Source organism: Glycine soja, chromosome 14, assembly GCF_004193775.1.
Source record: "Glycine soja cultivar W05 chromosome 14, ASM419377v2, whole genome shotgun sequence".
Lineage (NCBI taxonomy): Eukaryota > Viridiplantae > Streptophyta > Magnoliopsida > Fabales > Fabaceae > Glycine > Glycine soja.
Window position 1 is genome coordinate 23,516,938 of NC_041015.1, and position 16,688 is coordinate 23,533,625.

Here is a 16,688-nt window from a genome sequence, read left to right on the forward strand (position 1 = left end):
AAACATGTTATTCATTGCATCCTAGCAACTACACAAATCTTCCATGTTATCATGAAGCAACCTCTTCAATCTCACATGTGCGCCTTCAACCTTGTGTTGTAATAAAATGAGATGTGAATAATTCTCTTAAATTAACAAAATAAAACTTAAGCAAAAAAATTTTATGTCAAATAATTTATGTACCTATTTGTTGTTGTGTTTCCAAGATGCATGACCCGTTCAATCCATGCATGTACAAACTTTTCCTTGAAAGGCGTCAATCATATTTATTGGACATAGTCAACCAATGTTTTATAATGTGCGCACCAAATTGTAAAGCTCTTAAAGCATGCATTATATGATACTTCATTCTAAGATTGCAACAATAGTTCCCAAGCATCCATGATATTGTGTCACTCTTCACCCTTATCCACAAGGATTTTGCATTTTACGCTGACATTCTTTGTAATGTGGAATAGACATAACAAGTTGGTTGAAGAAGGAAACACAATCTCTAATGCATTCATGGAAGCAAGATTTCTATCATTGACAAGAACCAAAGGTAACACATTATCTTTCACAAACAATACTTTCAGCTTTCTTAAAGCCCATTGGAAATTATCCATTCTCTCATACCTTAAATAAGCAAAGGCAATAGCAAAAGTCATGCTTGTTGAAGTGATACCAACAATTTCCAACAGTAGAAGACGATAATTGTTTGCCTTGTAAGTTGTATTACAAATATACATTATTGGAAATGAATTCATGAGTTTGATGGAATATGGGTGTGCCCACATTATATCTCTAACGACATCTTCATTGTTCAGTCGTCTAAACCAGTAAACATATTAGTCATGTTCTATTGACTTCATCAGATGTTGTATCTTCGTCCTTGGACCCCTTTCTTGGAGACAATATCTATGATGTTCATTGTATATGGTTTCGATGGTACTAAGATTTGTCAAATCTAGATCTTTATTGTCAACAAAGTTTGACCAGGTTTCACCATGTTTTTCGTCATTTGGTTAACCATAGTTTTTTCTTTACTGCTTAAACGACTATCATATGAACAACTAAGCAATGTTTCCATCACTTTATGGTTACGAAAACCACATTCAACAATAAGTCTCTACCCTTGATTCTTACAAACCTCCCTTTTAATTTAAAATGACACTCACATTTTCTGGTTCTAGTGGACTTGCATATTAACTTGTCTTTGTATTGTTTGTATTTCTTTTCCCCCATTTCAAAACCCAGTATAACATGTGTTTTTTAACTTACTTTTGACTCGTGAATGACAATTACAAACCTATGTTCCTTTCCCACATGTCAAGCCAAATTTAACAAATCATCGTGCTCTTGAAAAATCTAAAAAAAAAAATCATTCAGTAACAAAATACATACAAATAAAAGTGTAATGTAATATACCTTATCAATCATGAAATAACTAGAGAAGTCGGGATAACTAGGTTGTGCTTGCATATAGTGTCATTAGCACCCACATTTTCATCATTATTATCCCTCATACCATCATTAGGCTCAGGTCCACATAATAGGTTGGGCTAGTAAAAGAATTGGCTTTCATTATCCATATTTCCCCATCCAACTGACATTGTAACCTCCTCAGATATAAACATATTCCAATCCATTGACTTACATAATAAATACAAAAAATATAGTTATTTCTATATAAAAAAATGCACAACAGAATCACAATTTTGTTGCACGACTAAATTAATTATGTGATGCAACAACGACACTGAAAATAATAGAATCATGATTCGTTGTGCGAAATTTCACAATGGAATCATGACTCTGATTGACCACGAAAATGAAAAAATATGCTTGATAGTGTGAGTGTAGAGAGTGAAGAGCGACAACGCAGGGAAAGAGAAAAGAGAAAGAATGAATGGAGAAAGGGAAAGAGGGAAAGGAGAATGAAGAATGAAGATAGAGGAGGTGAGAAAGGATAGTTTGGTAATTACTCTTGACTGGTAGACTTAACATCATCCTTAGTTAATTATTTTTTTTTACTTTAACAAAATATTAAATTAATTTATTTTTTAATTTAACAAAAATACATTAGTTAGAAAAAAGAAAAATAAATTAATTATCAAAAAATTTATTATGTAAATTTACATGTGCATTAAACATACACTAGAAATTTTAATGCTATATATAGTGACATTAATTATTTTATAATATAATTGATCTATTAGCTTAGTTGGTTAGAATGTTGTGTTAATAATGTGAAAGTCACATGTTCAAATCTTGTATGAGTCATCAATTTTAAATTAGTTTGTAAAACATTTTTTTAAAAAAAACCTGTAATCCATATGTACGTATGGATTGACAATCCGTACGAATCCGTAAGTTTGTCAGGGGTAATTTTGGAAGAAATGAAAAATTGTTGGGTGTACAAGGAAAAAGCTAGGTGCACAAAGAAATAGCCTAAAAAATTTAGGGGAGGTGTGAAATCGGGGTTAGGGCCCGAATTCACACATTGAACAGTAAATCTTGCTAGTTGTGTAAATAATTTTCAAAGATGACTATTTGGAAAATTTTGTTTTGTATTTTGTCTAAATGGGTAATAAAATCTCAAGTTTTTTTATCCCCAACTAACTGATCAAACAAACGTTGTAAGATTGTCAAATAAATCATAAGTTAACTATAATGGTTGTTCAAGTGCACTCTTGAGAGCGGCTGTTCCATTATACAGATGAAATTCTTGAGATTTGAGAGAATGGACTAGGATGATGTTAAGCCTCCATCATTATTCTGTTTGCATATATTTAACATTTTGTTTAGCCTTTTAACTTCACCCAAAAAAGATCTCATTCGATTGAAATTACTGATTTTAATCCCTATGAAATTTATCTTGTACCACAAAGAAAAATAAGGACAGTTTTATATTTTTCTTAAAGGACAATTATATTTCTGCTCTCTCTAACAAGTGTCAGCATTTAATGTCTCTATAGTGAGTTATTTTATCTTTTGTACCTTTCATCCACATATGTGAAAATTTACACCCTTAAAATTTCTCATTTTATTTTTCATATTTTTAAGGTGTTACCAAACATGCCATACAGGAGTCGTCCAAGAGAGAAAATGGTTAAAATATCACTGTATATTCTGCATAATTTAAGTATTAGTTAGACTTAAATATGATTCTATCTATATTTTTCTACGCAAATTCGTTTATGAAATTATTATATTTTCCGTCTAGCATTGCCCAATGTTAATAATTTGAACACAACTTTCATTCATTATTATTTGCCATCACGGAAAACCAGAAAACACCTAACTAATACATGTGATTACCCTATCCGAGAGAAGAGGATGATTCTATTTTGATAGCTTGAACAAAATTTAGATACACTTGTATACTAGTGTTGCTGCTATTGTTCAATTAAAATTAGAGTCTTTATTACGCAAATTATCGAGGCAAATTTTCAATTTTGAATAAAAAACATAGCAAAAATACTTAAAGAAATACATCTAAATTTTGTTAAAAATAATACGTTTTTCAAAATAAATCTTTCTCAAACTTACACCCAACTGAAAAAAGCAGTTCTAATTTTATGTTGTGTGCATCAAGATATTCTCCAACTAACAATAAGAGAATAAGATGAATTTTACCTCTCCTAACAAATATGAACGGAAAGATAAACACAACTACTAATAGATATTAGTAAAATTAGAATGTAGACAAACTAAAAACTAGAAAGTAATAAGCAAGCGCAGCTTTCAATTTATTCAATGGAAAAAGGTGTCAACCTGTATTCAAGATGAAAATCATTAGTCATATCCTGAAAAAGTAATTTCATTACTTTCAGAAACACAATTCTGAAAGTCTAGAGGGAATTTACAAGCAACATAAACTAGTCGCTTGCTTTCCAACATGAATTTCCAACAACTGGCAACTCCGCAAATAAATTGAGCTATTTTCAAAGCTCTATTACTTCATAGGTAGAAATGATTTCAACCATTGTTTCCATGGAGCATCCTGTTGTTGCTCAACCCAAGACAAGAAACAGCTATCCAACAAGCAGAAGAAGTTGACATAAAGGAGTTGATACCTCACAGGTATAAACCGAAAGTTCGCAACCTGAACAATTGGCCATATGCCCCCTTCTAAAACAAAGGCTGGGAGAAAATCTCTCTTCACATCTTCTTTTACTTGAGGAACACTCTTTCCAGCAGAAAAACCCATATAAGTGAAAAACACAAGTAAATCCAATGGTCCAAAGATAAACCCATCAACGGCAACTTTAGTGGCAACAAAGCGGAAGGAATTCGGTTTAAGCATGAGTTTCAGTCTTATAAACCGATCCAAACCTTCGTACCTACAATAATTAATGCAAAAGAAAATGGAAAATTTATAAGTTGATTACAGAATAGATATCATTTGTTAATGTCACTCTTCCCTCATAAGAGAAAAAACTAAGATACAAAACCACACGTGTACAAGTCTTTCCTTTTCTGATTCACACTGTTAAGGAACCATTTGGTTTAAGAAGATGTTTTTTGTTTTCATTTTCTGTTTTTACTATCATTGTTTTCATTTGTTTCCTGTTTTCAAAAGTTTAGAAGTCATTTGGTTTGAGAAAATGTTTTCTGTTCTCACTTTCAATTACCAAAATGTCATCTAATTTTCACCTTATTTCTTGTTTTAGACATAAGACCGTGAAAATAGAAAATGAAAACAGAAAAAAATAAAATGTTTTCTTTGTTACCAACATTTATACTTTTATAGGCAGAAAATAAAGTGAAAACAAGGTGGCATTTTTACAAGTAAAAGTGAAAACAAAAAACATTTTCTCAAACCAAACATTCCCTAGATGTCTCACATTAGCTAGAAATATGATAAATCATAAAAGTAGTTTTTATAAGACTTGGGAATTCTCCCACCCTAACAATTCAATCCCTTAGCTGATGAGATGGCTACAACTTGCTACTGATCAGTCACTAAATGCTACACAAGTATGTAGACCTGCAAAGTTTGAATCCTTTGTTTTTAGTTGGTTGGAGATCTCATGCATCCAGAGCCCAAAATAAAGCTCTTGGCCCTGATTCATCATCACATTATTCCTAATTTACCAGGAAGTTACTACTTATTACAGACCCATCATTCCATCAATATTTAAAGTTTCATCTTAAATACATGGTTAGAATCTGTATGGTAAAAGAAAAATGACTGCAAGTTAGTAAGGGTCGTTGTTGTTTAAATTGATTTGCAACATTGGTATTTTGGTATTGAAACTCAGTAATCTGTTTCTCCATCAGCAGTTATTATCAATTCTTGGAAACCAATAACTGTTGTCATTTGACATGGCAGTCAACCGCAACTGTAGCATCCAGATGCTATCTCTAGTGAACTATATAACTTCCACTAATGAGACAGCAAAAACATAATAACAACAATTGTTTTTTGGATAAAAATATGTATTCAAAATTAAAAAGAACAAAATTGACAATCTGGGTTTTTAAGCATCCGGAAGAACTTTCAAATTTGTCCAGGAAACTAATGAGGATCTGAGAATCAGCAGAGATACCCTCACACAATAACAGTGTCAATAAATAACTGGGCAAAAAAATTTATAATAAGGTCATGTTTTTTACCAGAAGTGGCCAACAGGGCCAACAAATCCTAACCCAAACAAGCTGGTCGTAGACACCCGTCTCCAGTTGATCTTGAATTCTTTAGTGTCATCCTGAGACAAATTGCCGTTGAACGAGAAATAAGCTAATTAGATGGACAAGTGTACTAAGAATAAAGCATCATCATATAGTATGTGAACTAAATTGTTTAAAATTACCACCAAAATATGTTTTTGTAACTTGGTATTACATTTACCAAATTCAGAAAGAAAGAGCTAATTTACAACATATTGTTTACCCACAATGTTGCCAATATTAAACTCTAAAGTGTCCTATTCAGATTCACCCTAACCAGAAAACAGGAACCATGACAAGTATCATTATTTTGGAGAAATGAAGAAGTAAATTTCCCATTAAAAGTCATCAAACGAGTCATATGTTTGCTTGCAATTTTAAACTTGACAAAGATTTCAAGAAGCATTAACATAGTTTCTTTCCTACTCCTCTTTCTACTGTTAAAGTGCAAAACTAATGATATGTTCTGAATTTGAAGGATGGAAACCAATGCAATGACAAGAAATGGCACAACAAATTGTATAAAATGTGTTTGGGAGTTTTCCAAAAGGAATGGCAATGGAAAGACTTCAAGACCCCTCCTCTTATCATTTCTAACCCCCAAACTTCGGTCCCTTTAAATTGGGGAGACAAGGAGAGAATGCCAGGTCTTTCAGCGAGAGTTCCCTGCTCTCCTTCATTGAACAACCAAACCAGCAATTGGCACTTATCTTTCCATTCCATTATTACTCACTCCCAATAGTTTCCAGTTGCGCTCCATAACCACACAACTGTGGCCGCATTTGCCCACCATTTTCCATAATATCATCAATCCCAACGCAACTTCAATTAAAAACCAACCTCCCACTCTCTTTACTCTCTCAAATACACCAACCCTAAGCATGCAATTCAGTCAATCTACATACCACACAATCTCATTCAGAAAATTCACCAACACCCACAAAAACGCACTCCAAGACAATGACCTCCATCACAAACCACAAAACAAACACACCCATTTGCCCAAACAAGCTAAAGGGAAAACCCTTCCACAAAACAACTACAAATCCCTTCCTTCCCTCACTCATTCATCCACTCCACCTTCAATTGTCACACACATCCTCACACAATCTCAAACCCTTCTAATCATTTGACCCAAAGGCCACACCCCAAACCAAGCAAAACACACAAACACACACACCCATTTGCCCAAAAACAAAATCTTTGAAGGAAACAACACAATAAAATACCGCATCAAAAGTGACACGTTTCTTGGCAGTGTAGTGGGTAACTGCCTGAGCAGCTATGTCACCAGCACCCCAAATCAAGCCAGAGCTGATGACCTGTGTCTTAACAGGGTGAACCGCCAAGCAATTCTGGTACCATTTCCACAACCTCAGCATATCCAACAACAACAACAACAACAACAACAACAACAACAACCGCTATTTATTGATCATGGAAAAATGTAAAACCCCTTTTTCTATATTTGGGGATTTATTCAAATGGGTCTCGCATTAGAGGATAAAGGATGAATCTTTTGGCGGTGGAACAAGAATGGCACTTTCTTCGGTTTCTATGGGGTACTGTGTTCGTTGAGGAATGAAAAGAACAAGAGAAAGGAATGCTCTGTGATCTGTGAGATGAAGATGTAAGAATGAGGAATTGGGAGGTTCTGTTTGACATTTTCGCAATTGTCGGTGGTATTATGGGAAATGCATTGGAAAGGAAGGGTTAAAAATGTACTTTAACTTTACTCTTTCTGGGCCTGGGCTCTGTGGCTGTGTGTTCTAGTGCACCAACTTATTTTTTTTTTAATTGTACTGTTTCTTTATGTAATTCTTATTTCAAAATTAATTGTGATAACGAAATGCTATAAGGTCACGTTGTTGTGTTCATATGAAAATGATCTAATGATTGGATTGGAAACACCCATAATCTGTGATTGAAAATAAAAAATTGTTTACTTTTACCATTGAGCAACAACTTACACACAAACTTGTGACTTATAACAATAGGTGCCAATGAGATTTTGTAAAATTTCATGCAAATTATTCAGACATTTGATTACAAGCGGTCAAAAGATTGAAAATAAACTTGTCTTTTTGGTGTCTTTATATTGAGCAATTTTGGGGTTGTACTAACTATTTTGTCATTTCTTCTCAATTTAGCACTCCAATCTTATTGAATGACTTGAGAATTTTTAGTCTTCCAAATTAGTATAATTTGTCACAGAAAGTTGAAACTCCAATTATGCTTCATGAAAATCTATATTAGTAAGCCAAATTATGTGATGACACTTTTAACATCTTGATTTTAGGACCTAGGAAGTGAGCCTTAATTAAGTATCATATGTTCTTCCTCAGGGATAGGCAGTGGTTGATGACAAGCTTGTATATAATCACAGGCATATACAATTGCATACATTGACATACGTATTTTAGAAAACATTCTTATAATTATATTTTCAAGAGTTATAAAATAATGCTTATAGTTAAATCTCTTTGTACCTCTATAAATTGAAGTTATTGATTATGCAATAGTTTTCATGGTTTTGAAAAAATATATTATACTAGTATTTCTTTAATTTCATAGTCATTTCAATTTTGATTCTCTATAGAGTGAATTACGATGATTGGGGATTAGAGTTTACGCAAGTGGATAACAACAAGAGACTTCTCAGAGATCCCCAACAAAACCCTCAGATAAGGGAGGAGTGAGGGATAGCATAGAAAACAGCAACAGGAGAGAGTTAGGAACTCTCCACTCCCAACATTCTTCGGGGTTCGATGTCATCGAGTCAACATTCGACTAGTAATAGGATAAAAAATAAAATTGGGATTTTAGAATATATTTGTATGTGTGTAATTATGTAGTGTGAAGTTTAATTGGTGTTGTTAAGAGATTTCAATTAATCTCTCAAGATTGGTGAGCCCCAACTTAAGAGTCATTAGTGATATTGCTCAAAGAGCACGTTGTTGGCTTTGATACTTTGATACGTTGTGTGCTTGAGTGGAATCAAGTTTATATAGGCGATGAAATTTAAATGACCTTTGAAGAAAAATGGTGTTTAAATACTTTTGTATAGTGGATTATGATCGAAATGAAGTTGAATATATTGTTGATGTGAAGTTGCAGCCATGTGATGACTTTGATCCCTTAAATCTGTGTGTCCATGTGTTTATTGCAAGTCTGATTGAGAATCTTATAGAAGCGTGAAATGCGTGTCTTGTACTATGTCCTTAATATGTTCTTAGTGGATTTAAAAGCATTATTGAACCACTTGAAGTGGTACTCATGTGATTAGAGTATTAGAATATTGTATATGGAGTGTATTAATTGAAAATTTGTTATGTTTACAGTCTGCCTTTACAATTGCTATATAACCAATCCCTCTTGAATCTATTTTAGCCCTTTAAACCTCTTAAAGAGTTAAGTTTTATCTCTAAAACTGTTTTGGAACCATCCCATTTCAATATCTCTACATTTTTTAGAAATTCTTTTAAGGAAGCAAATTAAAAATAATTTTTGCTCGGATTTAATGCGCATAAAGTGAAAATTATGAACTTGTAAGACATGAAATTCATAAGTATTGAACCAGTGACCTATGAACTATTCTTTCAAAGTATCTAGAGGCTCCTAACTTATCTCAAGATAGACTCCAAGTCTTAGCTTGTATGTGTGCCTTCGAACTCCACTTGGAAATTAAAACCATGTTGCTGAAACTGTGTCCTTGTAATTGTTCTATTCTCAAGTTCCATAATGGATGTCTTACCCTGAATTGTTGGCTAAGATATTTTATTACGTAATAGATCTCCATGTCTAGTTTATGACACAACTGACTGCTTAGCATTTTGAGCTTTGTGTGATTTATAATAAAATTCCTTGTATAAGCTGTTATACTTCCATTCATCTCTGGAAACTGGTTATAACTTGAAAATATTGTAGTTTTATGGTAGTGATTGCGACTAATGTGTGTGTTTATCTGAAACTAGACATGTTTATGGAACGTTAGAAGTTGGAAGCTTGCCATTTGCATTATTAGAGAATCTACCGTGAGCAAAACTAAAAAACCACTATGAAAAATAAATTAAACAAAAAAAAAAACCACAATTAAAAGAGGGTATGAATAAGATATGCATATTTTTCAATGGATCCTAACAATGCACAAAAATGAGAGAGATAGAAAATGGAAAAATGATCTCAAGGTAACAAACAATTCATGAGCACTTGATCACAAAATGCAAAGTGGATAAGTAGTTAAGTCAAAATTAAGAATGCTCCATGGTGATAGAAATTTTTCAAACAACACTCAACCCTGTCAAATGTGTATGGGTTTGTGTTTACACTTAAACACCACATGTAATGATGTAAGCTCCATTTGAGCTTGTAGGCCTAGGATCTTCTTCATCAATGGATTCATTTACTTCTTGAAAGGTGAATGGCAGCGGAATGGAGAAGGAAGAGAGAGAGGAGACGCCACTTCAAGGAGAAGATGAGTCTAGAAGAAGTTCACCACCATAGGAGGCCATGGATAAGAGCTTGGAGGAAAAAGGAGATGAATGAAGGGAGAGGAAGAGAGGAGCACGAAATTTTGTGCTCTAAAAGAGTTCTGAAATCTGAAGTTTAATATTCAAATGATCAAAGTTAAAAAAAAAATACACACACTTGACCTCTATTTATAGCCTAAGTGTCACACAAAATTGGAGGGAAATTTAAATTTCAATTCAAATTTCACTTGAATTTGAAATTGAATTTGTGGAGCCAAACTTTGGGGCCAAAATTTCACTAATTATGATTAGTGAATTTTAGTTATGATTCAGCCCACTAATCCAAGATCAATTCCAAGATTCTCCACTAAGTGTGCTTATGTGTCATGAGGCATGTAAAGCATGAAGGACATGCACAAAGTGTGACTATATGATGTGGCAATGGGGTGTAGTAAGTAAATGCTCACCTCCACCTCTAAAATTAAATTGGATTGGGCTTCTACCAATTCAATTAAATTTATTTCCAACCACACACATTAAATATTTACTTAGTGAATGTGAAATTACAAAAACTACCCCTAATACAAAAACTAGTCTAAGTGCCCTAAAATACAAGGGTTGAAAAATCCTATATTTCTAGGGTATCCTACCTACATTATGGAGCCCTAAATACAACGACCAAATATAATGACATCCTAGTCTAATATGTACAAAGATAATTAGACCCAACCTTGGCCCATGGGCTTAGAAATCTACCCTGAGGTTCATGAGAACCCTAGGGCCTTCTTCAGCAGCTCTAGCCCAATCCTCTTGGAGCCTCTTGCTTATGGCTCTAGTGACTGGTCCCTTCCTAGGGAGGATTGCATCATCCCCTTCCTCTTGAAGAGGATTTGACCTCAAATCTGTTAGTTCCTCCTCCTCAATATCAGCTCCACCTGCAAAAGGAATTAAATCAGAAATGTTAAAAGTGGTGCTGACTCCATACTCATCTGGGAGGTCCAACCTATAGGCATTGTTATTGATCCTCTCCAAAACCTAAAAAGGTGCATCCCTTCTAGGGCTAAGCTTGGACTTCCTGTTAGTAGGGAATCTATCCTTCCTAAGATGGAGCCAAACCCAGTCACCCTCATTAGGAACTAGCTCTTTTCTTCCTCTATTGCCTTTAGTTGAATACACCTTTGTTTGGTTCTCTATTTGGTTCTTAACCCTCTCATGCAACTTCTTTACAAATTCTGACCTAGATTCCCCTTCTTTATGTATAAAAGAAGTGTCCAGTGGGAGGGGAATGAGGTCTAACAGTGTTAGGGGATTGAACCCATAGACAACCTCAAAAAGGGAATGCTTGGTGGTTCTATGAACCCCCCTGTTGTAGGCAAATTCTACATGAGGAAGATACTCATCCCAAGACTTATGGTTGCCTTTCAGAAGAGCCCTTAAAAGGGTGGATAAAGACCTATTCACTATCTCTGTTTGCCCATCAGTTTGTGGATGACAAGTGGTAGAGAAAAGAAGTTTAGTTCCTAGCTTAGCCCATAAGGTTTCCAGAAGTGGCTAAGGAACTTAGCATCTCTATCTGACACAATGGTTCTAGGAAAACCATGGAGTCTCACAACTTCCTTGAAAAATAGTTTTGAGATGTGGGAGATGTGGGAAGCATCATCCACCTTGTGGCATGGTATAAAGCGTGCCATCTTGCTAAACCTATCCACCACCACAAAGATAGAGTCTACACCTCTTTGGGTTCTAGGAAGCCCAAGGACAAAGTCCATTCTAATGTCTACTCAAGGTGCAGAGGGGATAGGTAAGGGTGTGTATAGCCCATGAGGCATCACCCTAGACTTGGCTTGTAAACAAGCCACACACCTAGTGCAATGCTTATGAACATGTTTCTTCATATGGGGCCAATAAAAATTTTCTTTGAGTAAGACAAGGGTCTTGTCTATCCCAAAGTGGCCCATGAGCCCACCCTCACAACTCTCTTTCACAAGTAATTTCATAATGGATCCTTGGGGTATGCAAAGCTTTCCCTCTTTGAACAAATACCCCTCAGCCAAATAGAATCCATCTTGGGCCTTTTTTCCACAACTCTCATAAATGGGAGAGAAATGTTCATCTAAAGCATACAAGTCCCTAATATTATCAAATCCTAAAATTTGAGCTCCTAGGGAGAAAAACAATGTGTGTCTCCTAGAGAGGGCATTAGCTACCACATTTGTTTTTCCCTTTTTTTATTTGATAACATATGGAAATTGCTCTAAGTACTCTACCCATTTTGCATGCCTCTTGTTTAACTTGCTTTGCCCTCTAATGTACTTAAGTGATTGATGATCACTATGAATGACAAATTCCTTGGAAACAAGGTAATGTTCCCAAGTTTGTAGGGCTCTTATTAAGGCATAAAGCTCTTTATCATAGGTGGGGTAGTTGAGGGTGGCACTATGAAGTTTTTCACTAAAATAAGCAATAGGGTGCCCACCTTGTAACAATACAGCTCCAACTACCACTCCAGAGGCATCACATTCTAGCTCAAAAGTTTTAGAAAAGTCAGGAAGAGCTAGAACAGGTGCCTTAGTAAGCTTTTGTTTGAGCAAATCAAATGCTTGCTCTTGTTTTTCACCCCAGTTAAATGCCACATTCTTCTTCACCAGCTCATTGAGAGGTGATGCAATTGTAGAGAAATTAGGAACAAACCTTCTATAGAAGCTTGCTAACCCATGGAAGCTCTTAATATCTCCCACACTTTTTGGGGTGGGCCATTCTTGGATGGCCTTGATTTTCTCAGGGTCCACTTGGACCCCATTTCTTCCAACTACAAAACCTAAGAAAACTATATTATCTACACAAAAGGTACACTTCTCTATATTTGCATAGAGGGTGTTTTTCCTAAGGACTGAAAGAACTTTCCTGAGATGTCCTAAGTGATCATCTAGGCTCCTATTGTACACTAAAATATCATCAAAATAAACAACTACAAATCTACCTCTGAAATCCCTTAAGACATGATGCATAATTCTCATAAAGGTGCTTGGTGCATTAGTGAGCCCAAAAGGCATCACTAGCCATTCATACAAACCAAACTTTGTCTTGAAAGCGGTTTTCCATTCATCACCCTTTTCATCCTAATTTGGTGATAACCACTTTTAAGATCAATTTTTGAAAAGATATTGGCACCATGCAACTCATCAAGCAAATCATCAAGTCTAGGAATGGGGTGCCTATACTTTATAGTGATGTTGTTGATGGCCCTGCAATCTGTACACATTCTACATGTACCATCCTTTTTGGGTACCAACAACACTGACACAACACATGGGCTTAGGCTCTCTTGGACCCAGCCCTTCTCCAACAATTCTTTAACCTGAGACTCTATCTCCTTAGTCTCCTAAGGGTTAGTCCTATAGGCTGGCCTATTAGGAAGGCTTACTCCTGGGACTAGATCTATTTGGTGTTCTATTCCCCTTAAAGGAGGTAGCCTAGGGGGTATCTCTTTGGGAAATATATCACCAAATTCATGTAAGAGTTCTTGGACCTTTGGGGGTAAGGTCTCAAATGTAGGAATTGTGGCTGTGCTAAGGGATGTTTCCCTTGATAGGAGAAGGTAGAAAAATTGTTTAAGAAGGAGTGCTCTTTTAATATCACCTTTTGTTGCAAAATGATTTTCCTTATTAACAATCTTTTTGGAGGAATCTTTTTCCTCTTTTTCCTTCTCCTTGGCCTTTGAAGACAAGGCCTTACTATCCTTCTTTTTCTTTTGATTTTCTAGTTTTTCTTCCTCATCCCTCTTATCTTTCATAGTTAGTTGATCTTTGGCCACCTGCGAAGGTGTTTGAGGATGCAACACAAATTTAGTGCCGAGATGGGTGAGGGTAATCTCATTAGTTAGGCCATTGTAAATGATCTTCCTATCAAATTGCCATGGCCTTCCTAAAAGAATATGTCCTGCCTCCATGGGAACTATATCACAATTAACTTCATCCTTATATGTCCCAATGGAGAAAGGTACCTTCACTTGTTGGTTAACTATCATTTCCCCTTGCTCATTGAGCCATTGAAGTTTATAAGGTTTTGGGGGGGGGGGGGGGGGGAATGATAGTGAGGTTTTATCTAAAATTTTGCATCTTGTATGAAAGATGTTCTCTCTTTGGGATTGAGATAGATCATAAGATTGACCTCCAAGGAGCCTTCTAACCATTAAGAGGTCACCTTCTTCATGGGGGTAGACTTCCTCACTAGACTCTTGACCCCTTACTTCATCTTCACTTCCACTAGAGGAAGGGCAAGAAGTAGTCTCCTCATGACTACTATAAATGTCTTGACCCCTCATGATCATGGTTTTCTTAGTAGGTCATTGAGAGGCAATGTGACCTCTCTCAAGACATTTAAAGCATTTAATGTTGCTAGTCCTTTCTTGGGAACTAGTCTTAGGGGTGGATTTCTCTATGGTCTTACCCTTATCTTCCTTGGGTTTTGAAGGTGCAGCCCCCAAAATTTCACGGGCTTGGTTCACATCAAGCATGAAACCTCTCAACTAAAAAATGGTGCATCTCTCACAATTTATACAAGTTAGAAATCCTATGAAAACATGAGAAAGTACCTAAATTAAACAAAAACATTAGCAGACAACTGCAAAATCTTTATTTTTTTATGTATGTAAAAACAGTAAAACAACAAAACAAAACAAATACACTAAGAAAGAAAACATACAACAACAACAAAAACAGAACAACATACAATCACAAATATAGAAAAATAGACAAAACAGAATACAACTAAATAGACACATAAAACAGATACAGACACAAAAACTAAAACAAAATACAAAAATAGAAATAGTAACAAAAACAGTAAAAACAAAAAACAAAAAAAATAAAAAATAGATATATTTTTTCTAAACCCTCCCCCCACACTTGAAATGTACATTGTCCTCAATGTGAGCATGTAATGAAATGCAAACAAAGAGACAACATATAAAAGAAAAGGAAAGGAAACACCTCAAGTTCCATTCAAGGCACATCATCACATAAAATTGGCAAGACCAAAGAGAGGTCCACCACAAATTCCTCCTCCACTAGGAGCTCTCATGAAAAAGTTTGAGTTGGTGACCGTTCACTTTGAAGACTTTGCCAGTAACTTCATTTTTAATCTCAACTGCATCATGGGAAAAAGATTAGTAATAACAAAAGGTCCATTCCATCTAGATCAAAGTTTACTGGAAATAAGCTTGAGGTGAGAGTTAAACAAGAGCACTTTTTTGCCAATATGGAACTCTTTCCTAAAAATCCTAGAATCATAAAACCTCTTAAATTTCTCCTTGTAGATCTTGGAGTTCTCATAGGCTTCTACGCATATCTCCTCAAGTTCTTGCAATAGAAGCTTCCTTTCTATACCCGCTTCAGCAAATGTCATGTTACAACCCTTCACCACCCAATAGACATGATGCTCAATCTCCATTGGAAGATGACATGCCTTACCAAAAACCACCTTATAGGGAGACATCCCCAAAGGTGTTCGGTAAGCGGTCATGTGGGCTCATAGAGCATCCTCATGTAGCTTGCTCCAATCCTTCCTATTGGGTTGCATTACCTTCTACAACACTTGCTTGATCTCTTTATTAAAAACCTTTGATTGCCCATTAGTTCAAGGATAATAAGCTGTAGCAACTCTATCCACAACCTCATACTTCTGGAGCAAGGATGCCAATGACCTGTTACAGAAGTGGCTCCCCTGGTCACTGATAATGGCTCTAGACACACCAAACCTACTAAAAATGTTAGATCTCACAAAATCCACAACAAGTTTAGAATCATTAGTTCTAGTGGTCTTAGCTTCAACCCACCTAGAAACATAATCAACAAGTAAGATACATGAAAAACCATGAGAAACAGAAAATGGACCCATAAAATCAATACCCCAATCATAAAAAATCTCATAGAAAATAATGGGTTGTTAGGGCATCTTATGCCTATGTGTAATGGTGCCTCCTGCTCTCTAGCACTACTCACGGATGGTGGAAAAATGATGAGCGTCTCTAAAAATGGTGGGCCAATAGAACCCACATTTTAATATCCTTTTAGCGGTCCTCTTAGGACCAAAATGACCATCAGTAGGTGTGTTATGAAAAAATTGAAGAATAGACTAAATCTGATGATCGGGCACACACCCGCGAATTACTTGGTCGCTACCAAACCTCCACAATCAAGGATCATCCCACACATAGTATTTCTCATCACTCTTAAGTTTATCTATTTGAGACCTGGATACATGAGGTGGGACAACAAATGCAACAATGAAATTCACAATATCAACAAACCAAGGTGTGACATGTGATGAGTGCAACTGCATCAAATGCTCATCAAGGAAGTTATCCCTTATAGGAAGGGAATCGATATGTCCCTTAATCCTACACAAATGATCAACAACCATATTTTCTGCACCACTCCTATCTCTGATCTCAATATCAATACTCCTGAAGAAGAAGCGTCCACCTGATGAATCTCAGTTTAGCATTAGGCTTCTTCAACATGTACCCCAAGGTTGCATGGTCAGTAAAAATAGTAATATGGG

General features: G+C 35.5%; 2 protein-coding genes across 2 annotated transcripts; both read right to left on the minus strand.

The window, feature by feature from the left end:
* Positions 1–3,700: 3,700 nt before the first annotated feature.
* Positions 3,701–7,314, minus strand: LOC114385376 (protein Mpv17). The gene is made up of 3 exons (XM_028345424.1): positions 6,885–7,314; positions 5,602–5,693; positions 3,701–4,325 (listed from the first exon to the last, which is right to left on the minus strand). Exons 1-3 carry the CDS (start codon positions 7,035–7,037, stop codon positions 3,938–3,940), a joined length of 633 nt encoding a protein of 210 aa, XP_028201225.1. The 5' UTR covers positions 7,038–7,314; the 3' UTR covers positions 3,701–3,937.
* Positions 7,315–15,323: 8,009 nt separating this feature from the next.
* On the minus strand, positions 15,324–15,647 carry LOC114383927. Its single transcript, XM_028343627.1, has one exon. The coding sequence runs from the start codon at positions 15,645–15,647 to the stop codon at positions 15,324–15,326; it is 324 nt and encodes a 107-aa protein (XP_028199428.1).
* Between the last annotated feature and the right edge of the window lie 1,041 nt (positions 15,648–16,688).

Excerpts from the sequence above, each read along its gene's own strand:
- LOC114385376 (XM_028345424.1), bottom strand. The coding sequence starts at position 7,037 with ATGCTGAGGTTGTGGAAATGGTACCAGAATTGCTTGGCGGTTCACCCT. Across the intron at positions 5,694-6,884 it reads AACGTGTCACTTTTGATGCG|GATGACACTAAAGAATTCAA; the intron begins GTATTTTATTGT and ends AATTTGTCTCAG. Across the intron at positions 4,326-5,601 it reads GGCCCTGTTGGCCACTTCTG|GTACGAAGGTTTGGATCGGT; the intron begins GTAAAAAACATG and ends TAATTATTGTAG.
- LOC114383927 (XM_028343627.1), bottom strand. The coding sequence starts at position 15,647 with ATGACCGCTTACCGAACACCTTTGGGGATGTCTCCCTATAAGGTGGTT.